Source organism: Natator depressus, chromosome 7 (assembly GCF_965152275.1).
Source record: "Natator depressus isolate rNatDep1 chromosome 7, rNatDep2.hap1, whole genome shotgun sequence".
Lineage (NCBI taxonomy): Eukaryota > Metazoa > Chordata > Testudines > Cheloniidae > Natator > Natator depressus.
In genome coordinates, this window is record NC_134240.1 from 61,662,584 (window position 1) to 61,688,658 (window position 26,075).

General features: G+C 46.2%; 1 protein-coding gene across 1 annotated transcript; it reads right to left on the reverse strand.

Annotated features, from left to right (window-relative positions):
- Positions 1 to 6,272: 6,272 nt before the first annotated feature.
- On the reverse strand, positions 6,273 to 24,787 carry DUSP29 (dual specificity phosphatase 29). Its single transcript, XM_074959927.1, has 3 exons — positions 24,612 to 24,787; positions 11,839 to 12,059; positions 6,273 to 6,766 (listed from the first exon to the last, which is right to left on the reverse strand). Exons 1-3 carry the CDS (start codon positions 24,785 to 24,787, stop codon positions 6,519 to 6,521), a joined length of 645 nt encoding a protein of 214 aa, XP_074816028.1. The 3' UTR covers positions 6,273 to 6,518.
- Between the last annotated feature and the right edge of the window lie 1,288 nt (positions 24,788 to 26,075).

Here is a 26,075-nt window from a genome sequence, read left to right on the forward strand (position 1 = left end):
TCATTGCCCCAGTTGAAAGGGAGGTGCACACTGAGGGATTGGCCTGGAAGGTTTTTGGGAAGGAGGGAGGGTAAAGTATCTCCTGCACAAAGCCTTTGTGAATGCTTTAGACCCAGAATTTTCTTTCTGAGGTTTGGAGTGGCAAAATATGTACACTACATGACTGGTGGCACCAGCCTGTGTTGTGGCATGGGTGTTGCAGGGGGGGGTGGATGATGGCTTCCCTTCTGCCCCAGGAGAATGAAGAAACAGGAATTCCTTTCTCACCATCTCGCATTAGAGATACTCAGGCCCCACAAAGAGCAGGTAAAAGGCATCCGAAAATTCATCTTTGAAACACACTTAGCGACAGTCACTTTGTAAAGTCCATGAGCGGTACTTACACGAACTCAGTTCAAGACAAGGCTCCTCAGGAATGTAATATGGCTCTGCCTTTCCCCTGAGACTTCCCCAACAGAGCAGCTTCTCACCGCCTTCAAAGACAGAATCTGCCCCATCCGCTTGAGATGCTGTGTCCCACTTTCAGCTCACTCTCCCTGCTTCGATTCCACAGCTTCCCTGCAGTTCCCTCATTTGTGGTTCACCTGGTACAGAAGTAGAAAGTGCTCTGGTTTCCTGTGCTGTGAGGCAGTTATTTCCCTGGGCCATGAAGATGAGCCTTTCTCTAACTGAGATCTTGAGTTAGACGAGCAAACTCCTGAGGAGAGGGTGTTGATTGTGTCCCTTTGAGGGTGTCAATAAGGTATGGAAGTAATGTGGTTTGTTTTAGTCTTTTGTCTTGACTAGGTGGAAAAACATCAAGGTCTGGTCCATGCTGCAAACCTTCACCATCTCTGAACATAGTTCCCAGTGCTAGTATTAGGTGACACAATGCTGAATAGGGTTTGGTGGGCAGAGCAGATTGGCACCTTCTGTGTCAGTTAACAGAATTGTTAGAAGCCATGTTTGAGCATAGTAATGTTTTGTAGTGTGGCCCAAGCCCAGCTCCTTGTTTGTGAATATAAACAGTTATAACTGAGAGCATAGCAACAGCTCCGTCTTGGATAATGAAAACAATATGGTGGTTTGTAAATGTTTTATTTTCCATCCTCAGGTTAACCTACACTGTCTCTCTTCAGTGTGTTTTTCTCTTTAAAAAAGCAGACATGCAGAACCTCATTAAAACTGCTTTTATTTGAAGCATGGTTGTTTATAATGTTAAGCATAAACCACTCCTTAGCAGCCCAAAGGAAATAGCAGTTTGCTCAAGAGAAGGAATGTATATTGTTTGAGCAGTTAAATTTGTTTCATGTGCTGCTCCAGAAGAACAAAGCCCATAGCAATAAGGAGACGTCTTTCTCTCCTAACTTGGTTCGTTGTCTTGTATCCCAGTCAATCATGTGTGGTAGACAGAACCTTTAAACTCATTAGGAGCATTAGGTGACATTTGGACCTTTCGAACATTTAGCAAGAGCCTGTTAAAACTAGATGGTGCAAACATATAAGAGATGTGCTGTGTGTAATTTTGGCAGTATTTGTATTTCCTATTTTTTGCTGCTCTCCTGACCTGCTCAGGAGATGTTGTATGTGTGGTGGTTTTGTTGCTGTTGGTTTTTATTTTGTTTTCTTTTTTGTGCCCTGTTCCAAAAGCTGCTGTGCAGAATGAGAGCGTGACCCACTTCATCTGTGTGATCTCTGCATGCTGCTCCGCTGGAGCTTCTCATGTGAAGAAAGTAGACGCAGAGAAGCCAGGAGGTGGCACAAATGAGATGGCTGGCTGGCTGGCTGACTAGCTGCCCAGCAGCTTCCAGGTCAGGAAACCCTCCAGCATTCACTTTCTGTGAGATTTAATTGATCTATTTTGGGGATTTTGTGCTGTTGCCCATCACTGTAGCATCTGAACACGTTCCATGTAAAATAGATTGGGAATGGTAACGTCACTGGTGTACTTCATGAAGTCTCTGGCTCCTTCTTATAGAAAGCTCTGCTGGGGTAGGATTTTGGGTGGGAGTGGACGATTGGAACAGGAGGTGGTTTGAAGTTGTGACTGTCAGTTATGGAGGAAAAGTGTTATTAAAGAGGAAGCGATTGCAACATTATTCCTAAGGCTTTTAGACTCTGAAGTCATCTCCTGTCCTCCAGAAGTTCCTTCTACAGCCAGATCCGCTTGGGAATGCTTTGACCTTGGTTCTGGCATACTTCATGGTGGGCTTTATGAGCTGCATTGTCCCTGACTGTCCTGGTGGCAAATGGCTGGCAATGCAGTGTGTAACATATGTGCGTGCAGATCCATTCCTGACTTTGATGATTATGACCGAGGCTCTAAACTGAGAGCTGCAGCTGTCTGGGGGACCGAGGAGGAACTGGGTCACAGGCTAGATACATTCACAGTGGCCTAAGCCATGAAGGTGATGGCTGCCACATTTTATACCAGCTGGAGCCCGAGTGCTGTTCTCGCCCTCACTTCCTGATATAGTGAATGACAGGAATCCTGCAGGGACCAGCATGGCCAGGTCCTCATCCCGGAGGGAGAAGCAAAGGTTCCTAGCAAGCTGTAGGTGGAAGAGGGATTTTAGTTATTGGTGCTGGCATGGCATCCAGCCGCATTGGCGAGTCAGACAGGAGGCTTCATGCTGCTCTGACACATGGGGCTGTGTGCCTTCCATGGGCGGGTGGGACTGTCCCTACTAGTTCTCCAAAGCATCACCCTGACGAACAGCTTCCTTCAGCGGGAAATGGGAGGGTTACCTCGGGTATGGGGCCCTGAATATAGCATACCCTAGAGCTGAGTTCATGAGGTGGGGGGTTAATGGAGGGGTAAAGAGAGGTGCCCAGTGATGGAGAAATGGGCGCCTCATACTGCAGTAGTTAAGAGGGAGGAGGGCTAGTTAATGGTACCCAAGGCAGTTCCCTGCCCATTGTTTAAAGTGCTGTGCAGACATTAATGTTCAAGCACCTTGTGAAGTAGATGTTATCCCCCAGTGAATAAAAGGGGAAAACAGGCAGAGAAGTTAAGAGCATGATTACACCTCTCAGAAGCCTGAGGGAGCTGGGGTTGGGGACAGCAAATTCCCAGGCGTGCCCAGAAATGCCTCTTTTGGTGCCTCCTTCCTGGCTGGCATCATCCATGTCCCCTGTCTCCTGCACAGCCAGCCCAATGACTGCTGCAGTCTCCTGGCACCCTTTCTTCTCCTCCAGCCCATCCGTGCACCCTGGCTGGTGATGTGTCCAAGAGGTCACAGTCTGTGGCAGTGGCAGAGCTGGGGATAGAACTCAGAGGTTCCTGGCTCCTGCCCTGTGGTTATTTCATCAGACAATGCAACTTCCCTACGGGCAGGGGAAACAGTTGTCCGGTGCTAGAGTAATGGAATGAGGGCTGGAGGAGAGAATCAGGTGCTCAGTGATGCAGAAACTGGTGAGGAAGAGAGGTAATGGAGGGGACCGCAGGAACTGCGGAGCAACTTCTCTGGCAAAGTGGAACCTTCTACAATAAGGATAAAGGAGACAGAGCTTCTCAGGGGCTGGGCTGAGACTGTGGAATGAGCTCTTGCAGGAGCAAAGAGCCTTCCCAAACCTCGCTGCCTTCCACTCTCAGTGCGGAATGTATTGCTTTGATCTTGCCTCCTCTACCCTAAATATATTACAAACTGCACGTGTGTATTGAAAAAAAGAAAATCTAGAACACAACACTCCTCTGCCCAAACATCAGATACTGCGTTGATGAACATGGTACAGGAACCTATGTGGACTAGCATAGAGGTGGAGGAGAACCCAGAGATCCAAACAGAGGGAATGTGTCCCCAGCACTGCCATAACTGGGGGGATGAGGGGCTGGGGAGAAGAGATGGGGGAAGGAAAAAGGACCTTGCAGTAACTGGTAAAGAAGTTGGAAGAGGGATGGCCTGGTGGCACTGATTATGCAGCAGTGGGGGGAGCTCGTGATCCGTCATTGGCTTCCCAAACTCAGTTACGATAAATCTCCTGCTCTTCATGTTATCATGTTTTCTACAGTGGGGGAGCTGTAGCAGTGGGCAATGGCCTTGGCCGCTGCTCACAGTAGCTACCTGTTGAGAAGTTTGCGAGGTCTGATGTCATCTTGAACGTTCCCGTTTATAGTGCTGTTCTGGAATTTAGCTCCCCAATAGCAATTGAAAGAAAGCTGACAGGTAAGAGGCCTTATGAGTGTCGAACAGCTGCCCAGAATCGGTTTACCAAACCAAACTGTATCCTGCTGGAGTTCGGTACTGCATGTTCAAAGAATAGATTCAGGCCTTAGGATGCTGGAGCTTAGCTACGTTTTCCAGGTGACTTGCACCCCATTGCTTAGAGAGTGTTCGGTGAATGACACCCCCTCCGGGCCAGCCCCCAAACTGTTCTCAGTGATTATAGTCCACTGTATTCTGACAAATTAAACAAGACAGGGACGTGGTAGTAGCAGGGAAGGTGGGAACAGAGTAAAAACTGGTCATTCTTCAAAGAAGCAGACTGAGAATGGCAAACAAAGTGAATTTTATTTTCTCCAGATTAGATACAAATCATATCTCTGACCCTTCCCATAAACGCCTGCTTTTGGCCTTGTCAAAGAATAATAGCCTCAATAGATGGAACTGCAGTAGGCGCTGTGTGTTACAGCGCTGGTTCATTTCCAACAGGACTGGCTTTAGGATTTTGGGGCTCTGAAGGGAGCCCGTGCTTAGGTACAGGGAGCTAAACCCAAAGTCTCTTTTTTTTCCCACCCCGCCATGGGCGGCGGGTATAACAGGCCAGGGGAGGCTAAGCCTCCCCTGGTGCAGCCACCAGTGACCTGCTGCTGGACACCTGGGCTATGGTGGCCTCGCATCTTCCCGGAGGCCCCCACTACCTGCTGCTGCTGCCTGATGAGTCTTCTTCCTCTCCTCCCCTTCCCCCTCCCCACCACCTTCCCCCCCCCCCAGAGGTCCCAGCTGCTTTCTGCCTCCCTCCCCCATGGGGGTGGAGGGTGAGGAGGGATGCAGTGGGGGGCGGGGTTTCTCGTGGTGGGCGGTGGAGTGAGAAGGCGAGCGGTGGGGGGTGAGGAGGAACATGGCAGGCTGGGTCTTGTGGTGGGTGAGGGAGTGAGGAGGCGAGCGGCAGTGGGCGGGAGGGGTCTCGTGGTGGGTGATGGAGTGAGGAGGCAAGCAGCAGCAGGTCGGGGAGTGAGGAGGCAAGTTGCGGAGGGTGAGGAGGGACTCAGCAGGCAGGGGTTCTTGCAGCGGGTGGGGGAGTGAGGAGGTGAGCGGCAGCGGGCTGGGGGACGAGGAGGGATGCAGTGGAGTGAGGAGGTGAACGATGATTGGGCAGGTGGGTCTCATGGCGGGTGGTGAAATGAGGTGAGTGTCTGTGGGCAGGGGATGAGGAGGGATGCGGTGGAGTGAGCAGGCGGGGGGTGAGGAGAGATGCAGTGGGCAGGAGGGGTCTTGCAGTGGGTGGTGGAGTGGGGAGGTGAGCAGCGGTAGGTGGGGGGTATCATGGTGGGCAGGAGATAAGCAGGGACATGGTGGATGGTGGAGTGAGGAGGTGACTGGCTGCGGGTTGGGGGGTGAGGAGGCAAGAGGCAGCGGGTGGTGGGGATGAGGAGGGATTCAGAGAGTGGTATGTGGAGAAGTTCGGGGGGGGTCTCACAGCGGGTGGGGGAGTGAGGAGAGATGCAGCGGGCAGCAGCAGAGTGGCTGAACAGGGTGGAGTGTGGGTCGGGCCGCAGTCGGAAGAGGCGGGACAAGAAGCTAGCCTCTCCCACAGGAAGCTTCACCCACTGCCCATGTATCCCACTCCAGTTAGTTTAAAGGAGGATTGCAGCTATGGGTTCTGGCTCAGGCTTTGCAAGGCTGTTTGGGTCTCCTCTCCCTCTCTCTAGATCCTACAGCATGGACTCAAAAGCTAATGAGTGCTGAGTTGGCAGTTATCATAGGTGCATGACCATGTGGAAAGGTTCTGCTAACCCAAGGCAACACAGGTGAAGCTGGGCTCATGCTTCCTTATTTAGTTTACACCTTGTGACATGTATAATAAATGTATGTTGTGCCATGGGGTGGTTATATTTAAGTAAATGTGTTAGACTTTACATGTGGGTTTGCCTTGGGATAAACTAGCCCCTCATAAACGGTATTAAAATAACGGCTGTTCAACATTTATTGTAATAGGGCAGCAGGAGCAGCTGGGCCTGATTCGTATTTCATGGGCTTGCACACTTACCCCATCCTTTACATACTGGACACCACCCCTATAGTTCTTATAGAGCCACTGCCTTCCATCACAAGTCCCTCCTTTTTCTCTTCTGTACAGCATAGCCCTGAAGAACAGCACTAAAACAAGGGGATTCTGTGTTACACTCCCTAACGAGATTGCTTCCCCTCTCCATTTATCTATCTCCAACCTTAGATTCCCTTTAAGGCATTTCAAATGCTTTTGATTCTTCCCTCTGGACTTCTTACAAAGGACTTTTGACAGTATTGTTTTCCAACTCCAGTTTTCTCTTGCTAGGTGTTTTTCCAGGTAGCAGTAACCTCAGGGCATGAGGAATGCTATATCTCTTTGCCATTCTCCTCTCCACTGACTTGGATGCCGTTCTTGGCGTTTGTCCTCTCCAGAGCCAGCTTTATGTCCAGTTCTCTCAGCTGTTTCAGGAAGCCGCGGTTTGGGAGGATGCATCGGTGCTGCAGCACTTGCTCAATGGCATCAACCACTGTCATATTCTTGTAAATCATCAGGTAAGCCAAGACCAAGGTGGCGGATCGGCTGCGTCCCATGGCACAATGAACCAAGATCTTGTCTGCATGAGTGAGGAGAGCAAATACAGAGAAGGCTTTCAGATTTACCAATAATAAACACTCTCCCCTTCTCTAGGGCCTTCTGCCCAGAGATCTGAGTGCTTCACAGCCATGAATACTCTGTACAGCCTCCCTGCAGGGCAGGTAAATACTGTCCTCTTGTACAGGCAGGGACTCTGAAGCACAGAGAGATCAAGTGACTTGCCCATGGTCACCCAGTGAGTCCCATTGTAAAATCTGGATCTCCTAATGCTTTAACAACTGAAGGATTGCCAATTTACAGCCAGGCAGGATGGGCTGCAATGCGACAGTAGGTAGCCAGCAAAGCCAAGCTGCAGCCTCCCCTTTATTGGGCTCCCACAGATCCATGATTTACTGTGCTTCATTCAGTCTGCTGAATCAAGGAGTGTTTGCTCTCTGGGTCGGGAACAGAATTAGGAGGCGGGGGACCAGCGCCGGCGAGGTGCTGATGAACCAGATACTCATTCCCTCCAGGAGGGTGAAAAGGATGTGTTCAGTTGCTCACTCCCAATACTTAGTAATATAATACTTAGTCCTGCTATGAGTGCAGGGGACGGGACTAGATGACCTCTTGAGGCCCCTTCCAGTCCTTGGTTCTGTGAATACCAGGGGCCAGAGAGGAAGGATGACTCAGTAGTTAGTTCCCTGCTCTGCCTCAGACTTCCGGTGTGATCTTGGACGAATCACTTTATCCCCCTGTGTCTCATCTCGGGATGACAATTCCTTTCATCCCACCCTGTTTGTCTTGTCCAGTTAGATTTTAGCTCTTGGGATCAGGGCTGTCTCTTACTGCGTATAGGCAGCTCTAGCACAATGAGGTGTCAGTCTCTGCCAGAGCCTCTCAGCGCTGCTGTAAGGCACATGAATGAGAGTGGGATTCCCCCACTGGCAGTAGCCAGGGGCCGGAGGAGGAGAGTGAGTGATACTGGGCCCTTCCATGTGCTGCAGGAACTGATGGAAATGCTTCTGGGCTACAAAACCCTGGGAGGAGAAAAGCTGGGGTGGAGTTTTACATTTTGGAAGGAAAAGGGTGATCCATTGAGGGTGCATCTACACTGTGTTTTAAAACCCCTGGCAGCAAGTCTCAGAGCCCGGGTCAACAGACTCGGGCTTGTGTATGGCATGAGAGATCCTGCTCAGACTCTGAAACCTGGCGAGGAGGGTGGGTCTCAGAGCCTGAGCTCCAGCCCTAGCAGGAACGTCTATACTACTAGTTGCAGCACTGTAGTGTGAGCCCAAGTCCGTTGCCCTGGGCTCTGAGACTAGCTGCCATGGAGTTTTTTGTTTTTTTTTTATCAGTGTATCCTGATAAAGGCAGCATCTGAAGCTCTGTCTACTTCAACTTCCTATCGTCAGATAACACCACAAACACCATTGCAAGGCCAGAGGCACTTTTACTTTGTCAACTACATCTGGCTACGACTCCTAGCAATTCACTCCTTGATGCTGGGAGTGGAGGGGATGATTTCCTGGCAGGAGCAGCACTGCTGTGTCATGGACACATCAAGAACTGCCAGCACAAGGGGATTAATGGTCACAGTTTGCATCCTAATCCCAGCAGATAGTTGTAGAGGCATCATGGCAGATTTCCAGCCTCACTGATAACAGAAAATGATAATCCCTTCTATCATTACTCTGAATATTTGAAACAGATGAAAACTCCCATTTGTTCAGCCCTTCACTCTTTGCTCGGGCCTCCGGTTTGTAAATGGGCTGGGGCAGAATGGTGGAGTAAATGACTGACATGAGGGGAAGGCTGAGGGATCAAGGCTTTGCTTGGCTAGCTGGGAAACAGAGAAGAACTTTCTGGGCATCAGTGGGAAGAGGAGAACCTGTATTTTTTGTCACGTAAAGGAAGGAAAAAAGTGTGCATGTCTCTTTGGAAATGGCAAGGATGGAGAACCTGTCTGCTGTGTGAACACTGAAGATCTCAGAGGACTTTCCATAAAGAAGGGAATTTGCCCTGTCCTGAAGGGCCCAATTGTGCAGTGTGTGGGTCGGTGAAGTGATGCCTGCTTGTGTGTTGCTGTTCAGATGCTTTGGGGTGCTAATCTATCTTGCTAAGCTCCTTGTATGGCCGTAGTATCTGGATGCCTCACAATCTTACTTATCCTCCCAACCCCTCTGGGAGGTCAGGAAGTGCTATTATCCCCATCATACAGAGGGGGAGCCAGGGCAAAGAAAGACTAAGTGATTTGCCCAGGGTCACATGGCAAGTCTGTGGCAGAGCAAAGACTCAAATCTAGGTTTCCCAAGCTAGTGCCCTGGCCCCTGAACCATCCTTCCTCTACTACTTACTCCAAAGTGTGGGTTAGGAACCCGGAGGGCATTAACCAGACAAACATACTGGGTTATTATACTCCTAGGATGCCTGGAATTAAGTTAAGCATGTGAAAGAAGTGGCAGCTTGCTATGCTAGGTGGCTAAACAGAGACTGGTCTTTATCAAACAGGGTAGTTATGTACTTGCGTAAGTTATGTACTTGTATGTATGTATGTTTGTAAATTATGTACTCTTGCGTAAGATTTCTTTAAGGCTGATCCCTTGCACTGATAGGAGTATGTGCTGCTTGGCTAACTGCCTCTTATCTCTTTACATGTCCTACTTCTGTAGCCCACTATCTGAATGGGGAAAATGCCCACTACAATACTTCTGAAACCGCCGTATCAGCAAAAAAAAAAAAAAAAAAGGCCCTAAATCTATTGCACGTGTATGTTTCACTGAATGCACTAAAATGACCATCCACATCTGGACAAGAAGGTGAGGCTTAATGGTGCCATACTTGGCTGTGGTATGAGTAACGTATTCAGAGCCCCTTGTTTCCCAGCATGAGTTTCTTTGCATTCTTGTCCTCCTCTCTGCTCCAGGGCTACTACGGGCAATGGTCATCTTTACATCACTAGTGCATGTAAGAACAAAACACAACTCTCTGTCCTTGTTATTCAAACACCTTACCACTGCAGCAGCCAGAAGAACAGCTACATACAGAAGTGTCAGCATTACACATTTAGTTACTCTTGAATTCAGAAGTATTTTTAATCAGTGAATCACTCCATTCTCTGAGTCGGGCTTCTGTTTCATTGCTGCATCAATGCTTGGCTGAGCCTCAAGGCTTCGCAGGTGTTTGATACAGCCTTGTAACCGGAAGCTTTGAAGCTTGAGCCTTGCGAACTGCTCTGAGTCTCTCCCCCATCATTTATCAGCACATGAGAATGTGCTAGACTTCCCAGGGCTTGTCTCTATGGAGCAGCAATGTGCACGACAGGGCTTTGAGTTCTAAAGCGCACTAGTGTGCTGTGCACTAACAGGTCCATGTAGGACCTGCTTGTGCACTTTAATGTAGTGCTGTTGGAAACAGTCTTTCTCTCTTGACTTCTGTGTGTTTACCATGTCTTTCACGCTATGCTGCGGGAACGGGAAGAGAAGGCTGCAGGACGGAGAAATGAAGGCTATTAAGGGCTTGTCTGCAAAAACATTTTCTCCATGGCAAGTTGGGGTGTGACTGTACCCCACACCAGCCTGCCGTGGACTAGGTTTCTGGGTGCACCCTGCTGGCACAAGTTCTTTAGAGTATTTTGAGCAAGTCCCATTTTAAAGAAGCTTGGAGCGAAGCATTCTAATGAACTCCACAGCAGGGAGCACGCGGTTAGTTAATCTGTGGCAGGGTAGTGTGAGCTAGATTCACACCCCACCTTGCCACAAACTACGTGTTTGTGTAGACAAGCTCCTAAGGCCCTCTCTAGGAATGTGATTAGAAGTGAGGCTAGAGATCAGACACTTTCAGCCACCCAGAAAATCTAACTATTCCCCACCCTTTCCAGAAGCAGTACTTGGGTGGAGTCTTGTCAATTTTAAGTAGCTTCCTTCACCTACGGACCTCTCTTCCTTCTAAGAACATAAAATCTTAAGGCAGCACGAAACGCTAATGACACTTCAATTTTAAAATAGTGATGATTTATTGTCTTTCTGCCTTAACAAGGGGCAAATTCTGTAGCTGAGGACTGTACTTGTTGAAAGCTTAAGACCTGGCTGGTTATTGGGGGTATGCCAGGTAACCAGCAGCTGCTGATCTAAACAGCCAAGAACACAAGTTGACAAAAGGTTGGAAACTTGATATATGTGGCCCTTTGATATTAAAGGCTTTGTAGGTCAGCAGGAGGATCTTAAGTTTCTCTGCTGCTCCTGGTAAAACACACCCTGTTGAGATTTTTTTTTTTTTAAATAAGAACTGGAGTAAATGCTGAAAGACAGTGTGGGGTCGCGGCTGTGGTGCTTCACATCAGCTTAAACCCTTAGTTAGAACACTGCTGGAGGTCAGCAAATAATGAATTGTAGTAATCAAGCTGGGAAATTACAAAGGCTTTAACTAATGTTTCCAGATCTGTGCTGTCAAAGTGATTTCAGTCTCCTACGGCTTGGAAGGTGATAAAAATAAATCCCTGTTACAGCTTGGAGATGATCTGATGGCAAAAGTACTAAAGTGCTTTTATATGTCTCTATAGCAAACCTAATGCTTTAGTGTAAGAAATGTTGAAGTGACAGCCTTGGAGACTGGAGTCCTACATTCGCAGGGTAAGTACAGCCTGGGCAGATACCCTGCTAATAGACCTCACAGCTTACTGGAAAGGGACCACTTCTAGGAATGGCAGACGAGCTCCATGGCCCATTGAGTTCACGACTTTCCTCCTGAGATTGTTTGCTTCATAGGACTGTACAATGAGCGCTGCTTGTGCTAGGGACACCTGTATGCTAGGGAGATCGCTGGTTAACAGTGGCCCATCAGAAGGTAAGGACTCTTGGATTGCTACCAAATCCCCTTGATTTGAATGGCTGACGTGGCTGTGAGATGACCTGAACCCCATAACAGCATTGACTTCCCTGAAATGACCAGCTCCATTATTAGCCATTGCTTGTTTGTCTTGTACCGGTGGTCCTTGACTTTCTCTGCCTGTTTTACCCCTTGGGAGTTGGCTACTTTTGATGAATACTCATGTGCACTGAGATCAACTGTAGCAAACAAGGTCTTTCTGACCGTACTCTGCCCCCTCCTTACTTCTCTGATCTTGGAGTGCAGCTTCAATGAATTCAGCAGCTGAATAAAAGAACTGGCTGAGGTTGAAGGTGGTGAGATCATCTGCTTCTACCCCATGGTACTCAATGGCTATGTCACTGTAGTAGTCTGGTCCTGTGTCCACATTCCACCGGCCGTGGGCTGCATTGAGGATGTGGGTGAAGCCAGCTTTCTCAAGGCTGTAGCGATCTAATGCAGTTTTCCTGTTAAACAAATGTCACAGTCAGATGTGTAAATGGAGCTCTCTCATGCTGCATCCGCTCAGAAATATTTCTCTTATTTTGCAAGTCATAAACCACAACGACATTGATGATACTTCAAAGAAGCAGTCTGATCCCCTGCCTTTACACAGGTTTCAGAGTAGCAGCCATGTTAGTCTGTGTCCGCAAAAAGAAAAGGAGTACTTGTGGCACCTTAGAGACTAACCAATTTATTTGAGCATAAGCTTTCGTGAGCTACAGCTCACTTCATTGGATGCTCAAATAAATTGGTTAGTCTCTAAGGTGCCACAAGTACTCCTTTTCTTTTTGCCTTTACACAATACCTTTCATCCCAGGATGTCACAAACAAACTGAGCTGCCTAGCAGCCATATGCTGTGAGCCGTTATTGGTTCTACCCATTTTACAGATGGGAAACTTGAGCTACAGAGAGGTTAAGTTGACTTGTCCAAGGTCACAAACTGAGTGAGCAGCAGAGCTAGAAATAGAATCCATGAATCCTTCCTCCCACTCCCTGGCTTTAACCATCTGACACATTCTCTCCCATCATTTAATATTACAGAACTAATCAAAAAGTCAGTTACAAATGAGGATTAAATTCAGCTAGGGTTCACATGGCTCTTACTACCTGTGAAAGAAATGCAACCACTGAGATTTTTCCCTTCTACACTTAGAGGAAGAAACTTGTTCATGCTCATGTGTCCAAAGGGTCTAGAAGCCCTGTCAGCCTCCTCCTTGCTGCCATGTACTAACGGATCATGTTAAGGTGTCTCAAGACAAAAGCATTATACTCGGAGATCACATATCAGCCACTGATTTAGAGCTGTAACTGCTTTAGAGAAGTAAAAGGGGATAGTGCTACTCCCTGTCCTCTTCTTCCTCTGGAGTGAAGAGGAATTGGCTCCTGGGGTGAGGGGGAATCTATTGGGTGGGTGGGGGGAATGAAACTGAAAATATTCAAGCTTCTTAAAGTGGTCAGGATGTGCAAAGCTAATGCTTCCCTTTCCATGCTCAGGCACCCGGATGTGCTAAGGACAGGAAAGTGGCAGTCCAACCTTCAGTAAACCTGTTGATAAGAACAGCCTATTGTTGTTTATTATTATTAATGTGGCCCTCATGCCTAGGAGCCCTAGTCATGGATCAGGGCCCCACTGTGCTAGGTGCTGTACAAACACCCAGCAAACAGATGAGCCCTGTAAGGATTGTAAGGACCAGTGTGGCTGTTCTTATGTTCTTAATATGAATCCTTTATCCTTTCTTCCTAACCCTGTTGGCTAGCAGATACAAAAAGGAAATTCTAATTGTACTCTGCTGTACCTGAGCACACACAAGTGTGGTTGAGAATTCCTTGAGGGATGCAGAAGAGCTGCTGCTGTATCAAGGCACATAGCTCTTGCTTCCACACAAGAGCATTGTTTAGCGGCTATGTCTAATAAGCTGTGTGTTTTATACAAGGTAAGACAGTGGGGTCAGTTTCTACTGTTGTGTTACCATGGGATCTTTGTTTTGGTGGGTTAGCACAATCTAGCAGACTCCCCAGAACAATTACACAGCCATGAGCTCACTGAACAGTAGAGACCCAGCATTGTTATTGGAGGAGAGCCGAGAGTCAGTGCAGCCCTCTGCTGACCGTAGTGCTCAAACACACTTTCACCTACTCCCCTAGGCAGGAAGTATGCTCACCTCCTGAACTTCCTCTCAGAGCTACTTCCCGAGATGGCCGGGTCCTTCCTCTCTGGGAGGAGCCACAGAACTGGGTGAAGTTTTTCAGGTGAATTTTTTTGGGGAAAAATGCGGATTTGGGTTGACTGAAACATTTTATGGCTTTGTGTAGAATATGTCAAACTGATTCAGCGGAAAATAAAAACTAAAAATAATTCCAAACAAATCTGAACATTTCATTTCTATACTAACTGTTCCATGTTTATTTGATTCAAAATGACTTTCAAAATTTACTTCAGTTTTATTTTTATAAATTTAAAAACATTTAAAACACTCAGAATCAAAACATTTCAGCAGATGTTGAACAAAATGTTTCGTTTGACCCAAATCAGTGTTTTTTCTGACTACTTGATTTGCTAAAAATTTCAAAAATGATTTGTTTTTGGATGAACCCAAGATGGTAATTTTTTTTTCCAGAATTGCCAGTGGACTGAGAAATCAGTTATGCATACAACTTTAGAGCCCCCCTCGTTAGGGGCTGCATGTAGATGTGCCCCACATACAGTCCTAGCAAGCACAGAGTAACTCTGTTACAATACTATCAAAAAGATTGATGCTTTAAAAACAGATGAAATAATTTCCTGGGGAGAAGTTCAGGGCAGGTGACTTACCCTACTCTGTTGAATCTGCCACGCTTGAGGTGAAACACGGATTCTGCTTTCAGGTTTGGTTTTGTGGTGGTTCCCCCCTGCAACCCTTATGGGGAAAAAAAATCTGTTTTCCATTCTTCAGACTTGGCCCAACAAACATGGAAAAATGATGCTTTCAGTTCATAGATCTGTGCTCAGTTAGAAGTCCTGCAAGTGGAATCCTTGCTTAATAGCAAGTAGGGCCACATTGTAGTCAGGGTCAATGGGAAAATAAAGATTAACTGTCCATGAAAAGTAAGTTCAAATTTGGATTCTGCAAATGCAGCTCAATCGAATAAATAGCAGTTGAATTAAACAATGTACATTGTTGTTGTTCTAAACAGAGACAATGCCAAACGATAGGTCACATGCAGGGGTGAAAGTAAAATGCAGCTCTTACCGGGTATGGGGCCGCTCTGGCCCCCCCAGAAGGGGCAGGGCCTCGGGCAGAAGGGGCAGAACTGGGGGTCAGCGTACCCCAGCCCGTCCATCTGCGCTCCCTGGCCCGCACTGCCTGGGGCTTCAGTGGCAATTTAAAGGGCCCTTTTAAATCGCGGCCCTGGGGCAGCTACTTCTTTTGTGTCTCTCCCCCACCCCCGTCAGCAGCCAGGGGGGTGGGCAAAAGGGGCAGCGATGTTAAAGCTTTTTGCGCCCCCCATCGGCGGCCCTGCCGGGTCGTCGCTGCCCCTTTTGTGCCCCCCCCATTGGCGGCCCTGCTGGTAGGGACCCGGCAGAGCCGCCGATGGGGGGTGCAAAAGGGGCAGCGATGTTAAAGTCACCCCTGCATTTGACACTGCAACATTCATCTGGGACGTAATTTCCCTGTTTCCTTGACTGGGTTCTCAGGAGACTGTCAGAAATTAATGCCTTAAATGCAAATTAGACAAGGTGGGTGAGGTAATATCTTTCAGAGGACCAACTTGTGCTGGTGAGAGAGGCAGGCTTTTGAGCTAAAAGGACCTGAAGAAGAGATCTATGTAGCTCAAAAGCTTTTGCAACTCCTATGCTGGGACCACCACGGCTACAACAACACTGCAACCAACTTAGACGCAGACACTATACCAAGAGAGAGCTTTGATTATAACGTGTTGCATGGCTCTGAGATCTCGCATTTGTGTGTTCAGTGGCTGTAATGTTTAGTGAGCACACAGGAGTCTCATTTGTCAGAGAGAAGGCACCGTGCTTCTTTATTAACTGCATCAGCGCTCAGCTAAGTCAGAGTCTGCTCAGGCTTAGAAAAACATTTAGTGTGTTCTGGGCAAACCCAAGGGTTACCACAGGGTTTACCATACTCACTCCCATATTAGCATGGTATTTTTGTATCTGCATAGTCACTTCCATTCTACCTCTCCTTACAGTACCCAAATGAAACCTCCCAGGGCTCTTTAGGTTTAGGGACATGGGGGGTCTATGCTATTGGAGCAGCCCACTGGTATACTGACTGCAGTATCCTGGCAACAGACTATACCTGAAGTTTCAGTGGAAAACACTCCTCTTTGCCTTTCCTTTTTGCCCCAGGCGTTGTGGGAAAGCGTATGTTGAGGCCGGGGGTAGAGGATGGAGTTCCTTCCTGATGCCTGCTCTTGACTATCTTATGTCCTGAAGCTTTAGTATAATTTTTCTTGATCAGTTTGGACTAACCCCTTATATTAGCAGAGGCATATTGGGTATGTATTTATTCATGTAGTCATTCTGTCAGTTGGGATTGGATAAAGAGGAGCAACTGATCCGTCTTAAACCTTACAAATGCTTACAGTGTGATAAACAAAATCTGTTATCATTGTGAGTCCCTCTTCTGCTCTGAATTAATCATAGATATAAGATACAGAAGAGACATTCTGAGCTCTGTCTAGACCATCATCCTGCCAATGAAGGATTATTCTCTATCATGTTCTCTTTAGTGCTTCATGCAGGCTGATGTTAAATTGTCTGTCATCCTTGCCTTCCTCTTAGCTTAGCCTCTCAGGTCAACTGCTTCAAACTCTGCTGTATTGAGTGCTGTTCTGTGGACCTGTTCGAGTTCAGAACTGACCTTTTGCAGGCAAGGTTACCACAGATAAGGCCATTTATTCCCACTGGTGCCTGTCCCATAACCCATTGTTTAACATGGGCCCAGATCAAACCCTTCCTTCTTTAGCTGCTAAAACTAGAAAACTTTCAAACGTGAGTGCTCAGAGTTAAGCATTCAGATCCATTTTGGGGCATTAAGATGCCAGTTTAGCAAAGCACTTAAGAATGTGCTTAGGTTGCACTGACTTCAGTGGAATTTAAGCATACACTTTACTGAACTGGTGTCTTAATAAATGCCCTGACTTTCAGTGGTGCTGCGCACCTGCAGATCCAGTTGTGAGCTCTCTGCACCTCTGCAGGTAAGACTATGTATTTAGATGCCTCAGTATGGGTTTGGCTGCTTCCGTCTGAAAGGGTTGGTTGTCATTTCTGTAGAAGGCTTACACCAGGAACTTTTCCTACGATTTCTAGTACGTTGCGTATTCTGCGGGGCCAGGATTTTGTGCCTTTGTTCTGTACAGCATTGAGCACACTATCTTTGTGAAAAATATAAAGGATTAAATCACTCCACAGCTGCTGCTTCCACCTCATACGCTGTTTTGCTTTCCTCTTTAGAGAGCTCCAGCAAGCTTAAATGGCGTGATTTCCCTTTCCAGTGACTAAGCTCTGTTAGGTCCTTAACAGGACCTCTTCCCTCCGCTAGCAAGAGGTTCTGTATTTATAACCTGCTCCTATTGGCTTAAACTGAAGTTTTGCCATTCATAGTAACAAAGGATCAGGTCCTCAGACCAAGATTTTCAAAAGTGACCAGTGATTTTGAGTGCCCAACTTGAGATATTGTAAAGAATTTTCAGAAAGTGCTGCAGATTAGCCCTTTGATAATCAGGCCCTTGTAGGGTTGCCAATCCTCCAGGATTGCCCTGGAGTCTCCAGGAATTAAAGATCAATTTTTAACTAACGATTGTCATGTGATGAAACCTCCAGGAATACATCCAACCAAAATTGGCAACCCTAGACCCTTTTAAGGTGCTTCCAGTTGAATATCCAAATAATGGGCCTATCGTTCAAAATCCCTCAAACTTTTCTTTTCCATGATACCTACAAAAAAATCTTTACAACAGGTAGACAGATGGGGGCATGCAAGGAAACAATGAGACATTATTGGTCAGCATGATCGGCAGTGGTCTCAGCTTACCAGCAGCCTGTCTCCATCTGTGGTCTCTTTTCTTATACTTAGTTTTAAGCTGTTTGGGGCAGAAACCATCCTTTTTCTGTTTATATAGCACCTAGTACAATGGGGTCCTGGTCAGTAACTGGGGCTCCTAGGTTCTACAAATAATAAATAATAGTAATAGGTTTTGGTCTTGCTTTAATTGAAGTGACTTGATTGTCAATGATCTTGAGGTAACTAACATGATTGCAAATTCTGATGTAGCAGCTCATGCACGTTTCTGAATGCAAATATTGTTCCCGGCCGTAGCTCACACAACCATGACCAGAAACAAACCTTTGTGCAGTGCCAACACTAGAATTTACAAGCATCTCAATTAACTCAAGATAATTGGCAAGCAGTTAGGTTGATTTACAGCACAACCCAAAACTTTGGTGTAGATGTACCCATAGAAGCACCCACAATCATGAGTCACTTGTGAAAATCTCAGTTCATAGTTTACCTCCTTTGTGCTTTAATATCATTAGAACTCTTGGGTATATCACAAGATGTATGTGTTTCCTTTTCTTCCATTTACTTCTTACACCACTACTGTGGTAATAGCATTTTAGATGAAAGGAAAGAGGATGTAAAATAAGAATACCTACCAGCAGCCAAATGGGTAAGACAGCTAGTGAGCTAGGGTCACACAAAGGCTGTTAGTGTGAATTATAAACCTTGTTCAAGGGTTTATAATTCAATCCTTAATTTGTTTTGAGCTAGCACATCACACAGATGTTCTCCCTCTTGCAATTAGCTCACCACCTGAGTTTAATAGTCCAGCTAAGAGTTTTCTGTCTTACTCCCTCCCTACGTGATGCTATTGCCTTGTAAATGTGATAGATATTTCTATTTCTCTGGTAATAATTGAACATAAAACCACAATGCCAGGAAAAGTTCGCTCTAAATGCCCAGTGTAGGTGAAACTATCAGCATTTGACATCCTCCAGTTGCTTTCATTTTACTCTTCTGGGCCATCTGTGTTTTAGCGCTTGATTTCTTTTTACATGGCATAAGCCATTATGATCTTCAATGTCTGCCTTGAATGCACTTCAGAGTAGGGAAGGTGAAGTACTGTATTGGGAAATAATTAGGAAAATGACAGTACATCTCAATCTGGGAAGGGAGGCATGGAGGAAAGTTTGGGTCCCTGAGTAAAAACCCACCAGGCCTTTTAATAACAAGAGATATACTGGGTACAGTGGCCTTGATTCAGCAAAGCACTTAAGCACATGCTCAAAGTCAAGCATGTGCTTAAGTCCATCCTTATGCAGCAAAGCCTTTAAGCAGGGGCTCAACTCTTTACAAAACCAGGGCCTCTACAGTGGAACATGAGGCAGGTGGACCCATCAGTGTGTTTGTAAAGTTCTGTGACGGGGGTGGGGGGTACTTGAGATGGGCATGACCCTCATATGGGGGAAACAGAAGATGAAATCCCTTTTTACTTTAGATTATATGCACACCTCAGAACATATTGCCTAGTACTGAGTTGAGGGGAAAAGGCCCAATCAAAAATATAACTAAGTGCAGCCATTTTCTTGAAGAATAGTACTTATTTCTTTAAGATTTATACAAGGACAAAAAGATGGTGCCCATCCAAGCCTGTGATCTTCATTTAAAATGAAAGTTCATAGCAAAAAGACCACTACTGCTACAAATTCTATTTCATCCCAGCAACAGTTAGCTAACCCTTATAGCAAAATAAAATGATACTGTCCTTCCCTTTCTATAGTTTACCCCAACCCACCATCACCACCTCTCTCATTGGCATCTCTCTCATGAGCACCAATAACTCAGCCCTTCATTCATGCTTTAGTCTCAGCCAGACACTGGGGAAGATGCTCAGCCACGCCATCTGGTCAGAAGAGACAGAAACACAAGCTGGGTGTCATCCACATATTGAAGACATCACCACCCATGCTTCTCTGTTAACCCTCCCAATGGCCTCACACACGTGTTAAATGGGGAGGGACAAGATGGAGCCCTGTGAAAACCTCTGAGTGCCCAGCAGGAAGCAAAGCAAGTCTACCCTCTGAGATCGTTCAACAAGAAATGCACAGAGCAACACTATCTACTCCTCCTATAGCCCCCAGGTAAGTCAACAGAATTTCATAGTCAGTGCTATCTGACTCAGCGGCTGGTGTATCTAATATCATTATGGACACTCATCTTTTATCCAACACTTGAGGGAGATCATTGAGCAACACAAACAGCTGCTTTCTTAGTTTGTATCATACTCAAGTTAATACTTGGATTGACAAGGGTTAAGAAAATCTGAGGCAATGAGATATTGTGGAAGGAATTGTCTCTTCATAAATTTTCAAGTATTTTTAACCACCAAGGGAAGGCTAGGGGCAGGGCACTAATTTGCCAGATGTTCAGTGTCAAATGAGGAATTCCTGAATATAGACAGTACCTCTGTTTCCTTAAGAGTGGTCTGCAACCTGCCATTGCTAAGGCAGGTGTTGACAATCTCCACTAATACTGGGCCTAAAGTTTCCGCAACTTCCCCTGCATCTAGAGAAGCACTGCTGGCTGAAGCTTAAGTAGAGATAATGTAGCATTTGTCCCTAACAAGGCATTGCCTTGTCTTCACAGATGCATGAATCAGAGCAAATTTTTTTCCCTCTGCAAACTAGCTAGCAAGTTCTTCACAACCAGAGGAACTCATGAGTTGCTGAGTGGGGAAAGCCAGGATTCACTGAGCAATCCAGTCCCCAAAGCAAATCCGCTGACTGACGTTTTGTGGATGCTGTGATAGGCAAGGAACCTCCTCTTCACCTTCCCCACCTTCCCCAAAAGCATAAGAGTTTTGGAAAATGTTTGACACAGACAATTAATTTCAGACTTTGACACTCTTCCTTATTGCTTCAACTGTTGCAAATCAGCTGCAGACCAAAATGATTTGTGAGGAGGACTGGCAGTGTAAACTGCCAATGCTGCTTGTATCTTGGCGTTTAAAGCTAAAGTCCATACCATCGCTTTTTGTTCCTGAGAGATTTTTTTGTATGGAGTTACATATTTACCTTCCGGCTCATAAAGCCTCCACTAGGACTGGCAAATGACAATGCTAATATTACAGTGAAACCTTCCACCATGTCTCTTTCTTTTTAAAATAAAATGATCCCACACCCTCTCCATTCTGTGTACATATTTCTACCTCCTGGGTCACTAACAATACGACCTGGTATGTTTCTATTTTGATGTGATTAATACCAGTGGATGTCCTAAGAGTTCATATGTTCTAAACAGTGTGATGTAACTGTCCATTGCACTGAGCCAATTCCCATCTGATTTCCTCTGAACTAATCCAAATGGCATTTCTCTTTAAATGTAGCCATTTTGACTGAGCCAAAGACATCACTTTGCCAGACAAAATCCTCCAGGAAGGGGAGGGAGTCAATCAATGGGTGGCTAAACACTCAGTGTGTGCTTAATTAGCACAGTTCCCTATCTTCTAGATCTCTCTGTGTGTGCTACCTGCAAACTTAATTGCCTTAGTCAGTTCTCAAACCATACCCCTCGTAGCAAGCATGGTTGTCAGCTCTACCAGCTGAACTATAGAGAAGGCTTCCTTTCCTACAGGAGTTTGGCTCTGCTTTGCAGCTGGAAGTTAGTCTTAAAATGTATTATGTAAGGAGGGATCTCTTGATTAGTTTCTCTTTTTGGTAGAGACAGGCCAATGAGACAGTGTTCAGATATAGATTAGGTTCTGGCTAGGATTCAGATTTGAAACCTAATCAGAGCTAGGGATGAGGTCAGATGAGGCCAAGCTTTTAGGAGACCACCATCATCTTTAGCTGAAATCTTGTGAATGGTACTCTGGTTCCAGAAAATGGGCCTTTTTAAGTTTTGGATTTAACCCAGAATCACAGCCGTAGTGATGGGTAATTTGGCAGCTACCATCTCTACTTTCTGGCTCTGCACTAGGAGCTGGGTTTCCCTCTGAGCACCAGTTTTGCTTGTGCTTTGGTTGTACCCTATGGCTGGGGATCAAGCAACCAGGCCACCTGAAGAAGACATCTGCCTCACATCAAACAGTGCTCTGTTAAAAGAAGGAAACTCCCTATCCTATTGAAGATGATCTACATGTTACTAATGCTGGTCATGGATAAACCAAAAGCCTGTTTCTGTTCCTGTCACTGGGAGGCTCCTATTGTCTCCAGGGTCTGGTCTTAAAAGTCTTTAGAACTTGCCGGAGGAAAACTTCAACTGGAGCTGAACACAGGATGTTAAATTTGAGGCTTTGATTATTCTGGGCCTGACGGGCCTCATGAGGATTTCATTGCCCCTGGGAAACAGCTGCAGTGGAGTCCTGTAACAAAAGGAATGAGTGGCCTCACAGGGCTCCATGATAGCCTGCGTTGCATTAGAATAATGCTGTGGTTATGTAGTCAGGATAATTAATTGGCATTTCCATAAGCAGTCGCTGCTAACCTCGTAAATGCAGAAGGCAGGAATGAGGCCCAGATGTGGAGGCTCTGAAGATTAAACTCTGTATGTGTGTGTACACTTGATTTGCAATGAGCATGCCACTAAATTCTTCTAAGGGCAACCCTTAATTTAGCCTGGTTGATAAGGATGCAAAATGAACGTGACATCTGTTGCCTTTTCCACAGTAGCTATTTGGTGCCCAGTGCTTCAACCAGGCCCTAAAAAGAGGCACACTGTTGAGTTGAGGGCGGAAGCTGTTGGTCACAAATAAGGTCATCTTGTCCCAAGGGGCTTATCTTGTGTTCCATGCTTAGGACATGAAAATAACTAAAAGGGAACATAAAGCTGGGTGAAGTGTCAAAGCAAACCAGTTCCACTCTAATAAAGAGGCACCCCTATTTTGACACTGAGAGCAGCACTGCCAAAGTGCCAGCATGTGGAGTTGTGTATACGTGGATTATTATGGCCCCATTATCCTGGACTTCATCTGTTTAGAATTAAATGCTTAACTACCACCTTGTCCCAGTAATGGGGCCAGAGTCTTGCCTGGTGACCAGTTCATCGTCCCAAATCCTTGGGGACTGGAGGCTGGGCCCTATGTGAACTGGAGTGCTAGCTAAAGAATTAATTTTTTGTGGGTCATCAGCCTAGTAAAGCTGGTCCTCATCTGTTTCCATCCCTCCATTATTTCTTTCCTTTTCCCCTGATCCTCAGTCATCTCTCCTTCTCATATAGCTTTCTTTCCCTGCCTCTAATAGGGTGGAGAAAATGTCTCATTGTGAAGCCCTGCAGGGATGGGCTAGCAAGGTCTTTTGACCCGATGGCTTTTACCTGCAGTGCTACCATCATGTGACCCTTTCCCACCTATTCTTAAAAGCTCGCCCCATTTTCTTAAGAGTTAGTGTGCTCTGCCCCCCAGAAGATACTCTCTCAACAGCCAAGCCCACCTAAGCGAACAACGTATCTCTGAATAGTCTCATGTAAGGAAGTGGGGCTTCTGTTTTGTTTCCCTGATTAATTGCTCCAGTGGACAAGTGCTTTATTCTTAGCATTTGTCTTATAGACGTTCAAATTAGAGGTGTAACCAGGCAGAATTACAGAAACAACTGTCGTTGGAAAAATAACGGTTGGTAGATGGTGGCCTGTGTCTAGGGACCCTGAATGTTCAAAGCCTTGTTCTGATTGGCCACTTGGGCCTCTCTGCACCAGCTCAAAGGGGCAGAGTTGAAGCCTCATCTCAAAGATAAGTGGAGAATACTTCCACCTATTACGTTAAAAATAATTCCAATAATTTTAAACAAGGAAAGGGAAAGAAAATGCCAGGTGAATTTAACAGAGTCCATTCTGCTTTTGCTGAATTTTGGGTTAAAAAAGATCTAGTAAGAAACAAATAATCGCTTCTTCCCACCCCCACTTGTCCCTGAGCTTGTTGGCCAGACTATCACCACACTTGGAAAAAAGATTTTTCTTCTGTAAAGTGTTAGCCCCTGGATGCTTATAGCCCAGATCTCTCATGGGGGTCTTTCTGTTGCCTCTGGTGCCACAGAATTAATTGGTCAACAATATTGGAACTAGAATAACTTTTTAAAAAAGCTGTTTATCTTTCCACTTTTATAATCTGGCAGCAGATGAATTTCGGGACCTTTTAAAAATATTATGAATACTTTGGAGTCGGTGGGGTTGCAGATTGTGCCTTTTAGTAATGATGTAAAATAAACATCCCATGAGGGAAGGGAGTAGGGGGAAAATGGGAATTCGACCAATAGTGCCTAAGGGTTAAGAAAAGTTCTCCTGCTCTGCAGACAGGTTTGATTGTCTGCGTATGGAGTTGGTTCTGTTTAACAGTATGTTATAGCCACTTCCAGATTAATCCTGTGCTTTCACATTCATTTGCTAACAGCAGTGAGATGCGCCCTGCAGCAGAGAATGAGTTCAAAGTAGCCTAGCCCTATGAATAGGGACAAATTTGTTAAAAGCCTGGACCATTTTAATGCACGAGAGCCCCCCTCTTCCTCCTTGACATACTCCCCCAGCCAGGCTCTGACTTACCAACACTGAAATGTTTCCAGCTTTTGGGAAGACTCTTCAATCACTTCCAACAATTCCATTTCAGGCTAAAACCACTCTCACCCATGGTTCTGTGCACTCAACCTGTGCCCTTCACTCAACATGACCAGGGGACTGTCACTTGGTAATAAATTACAAATTACTCCTTGAAATTAACCATCTTAAAATAGTACATGACTATCCCCAAATGCTGCAGCCTGTCCTACTGTCACTACTACACCATTACTGCAATCTTTGGTAAGAAGAGATGCCTGCATGGCTATGAAAACCTTTTCTCTGGGCTGTGGTGCTTGAAAACTAGAAGGGGAAATCTTTGCTTTTGTGTATCCTGAGAAGAGCTGAGGCTTCCTTATTCCTATACTGAGCACTGGTTTGGGCTGCCAGCAATGGCTTGTGTGCTGGCTAACAGAGTGTGGGGATAGGAACCCCTGTGGCTCCATTGGTGGGTTGCATTTATCACTTACTCATCTCCTATGTAGAGATTAGGCCAGACTTCATTGACATGAGTATACTTTGGGCTGCCTTTCCAGAAGAGCCGCTCCAGTTCAAATGTGCCGGGGGTATAGTAGTCTCCGTCAGGGTCCACTTTGATTGCTGTGTAGGCACTTCTCTTCATGATGTTCAAATCTGCTGAAGACATCTTGTCCCCAGGGGATTATATGGTGTTGTATACTTGGAATGACAGTAACTAAAATGCAATCATAAAAAGAATAGAAAGCTGGGAGAAGTGTCAAAGCCACTGGGTCCACTCTGGTTAAGCCCCTTCCCTCCCACCCCACTCCTTTGTGACACTGAGAGCAACACAACCAGCGTGCCTGGATTTGGAGCTGTGTATAAATGGATAGACACCTCTCTGACAGATGCAGCCCCATGATTGGAATTTGTTTGTGCTGCTGGCTCCCTGGAGAGAGGAATTAGAAGTAGCTCATTCGATAAACTTGCTCGCAGTGAAGACAAATAAAGGGTGGGACTTTCCAAAGCGCTCAGCACTGGCCCAACTCTGCTCCCCTCGGTAGTTTGTGCCCAGGAAAGTCAAGGGTTATAGGTCAGCTGACCTCAAGAGTTTCTGAAAACCCCACCCTCAGGCCCCCAAAGAGCCAGTTGAAGGGAATTTTCTCCATCAGATGAAATTTTAAAATCAATATGGGACATTTTTCTAAACAATCTGCCCTAGTTCACACAGGAATCCATTCGAGGAAGTTCTATGGCCTCTCTGGAGGTCAAACTAAACAATCACAATGGTCCCTTCTGGTAAGACTTGGACTCCAGGTTGTTAGTCATTAGTCTCCACAGGCTGCACCTTTATCTAACATACGGCAAATCAGAGAGTGGCTGAGTTTGTCCCTAAGGCTGGCCTTGGGGTGCCCTTGTTTTACTCTTTCAAACTTTTAACACAGCTCTGCATACTGAACATTTAAATGACTGTTTCCAGACTTGCTAGTTTGCCCGGTTGCTGCAGGGCACTAATAGCCGGTGTGACCAGCTGAACCTGCTCTTCAGCCAGGAGTGCAAGCGTAACTGCCATCTGCATGCTCGGAAAGGCTGCGTACTAAACAAAGGGAGCAGTCTTCAGCTAAAGAGATGCGTTAATTCTCATCTGTGGTCATAGACCGCCCTGTTGTGGGGTGCGACCCAGACCAGCGAGGGGTTGTGTCATTGCCTGCCCTGTAACCTCGGATGCCCTAACTGCTTTGCTGCTGTGGCTGACAGCCCGGACACCTACAGCCAGCAGATGAAAGTGTAGATCCCCGAGTGTCAGCGCTCCAATCCCAGCAGCCTGCCTACAACACAACAGCCCTGCTCTAGTTTCCACTGGGTTTAATTATACCTAGCAAGATATAACCCCAACTCCCCCGAGTCCCACATTTTCCCCAAACCTTTTCTCTGCAAAGTCCAACCCTTTTCTGGACCATTCAGAGGGATAATCG

Excerpts from the sequence above, each read along its gene's own strand:
- DUSP29 (XM_074959927.1), bottom strand. The coding sequence starts at position 24,787 with ATGTCTTCAGCAGATTTGAACATCATGAAGAGAAGTGCCTACACAGCA. Across the intron at positions 12,060-24,611 it reads AATCTCTACATAGGAGATGA|GAAAACTGCATTAGATCGCT; the intron begins GTAAGTGATAAA and ends TTTGTTTAACAG. Across the intron at positions 6,767-11,838 it reads TGCACTCCAAGATCAGAGAA|ACAAGATCTTGGTTCATTGT; the intron begins GTAAGGAGGGGG and ends TCACTCATGCAG.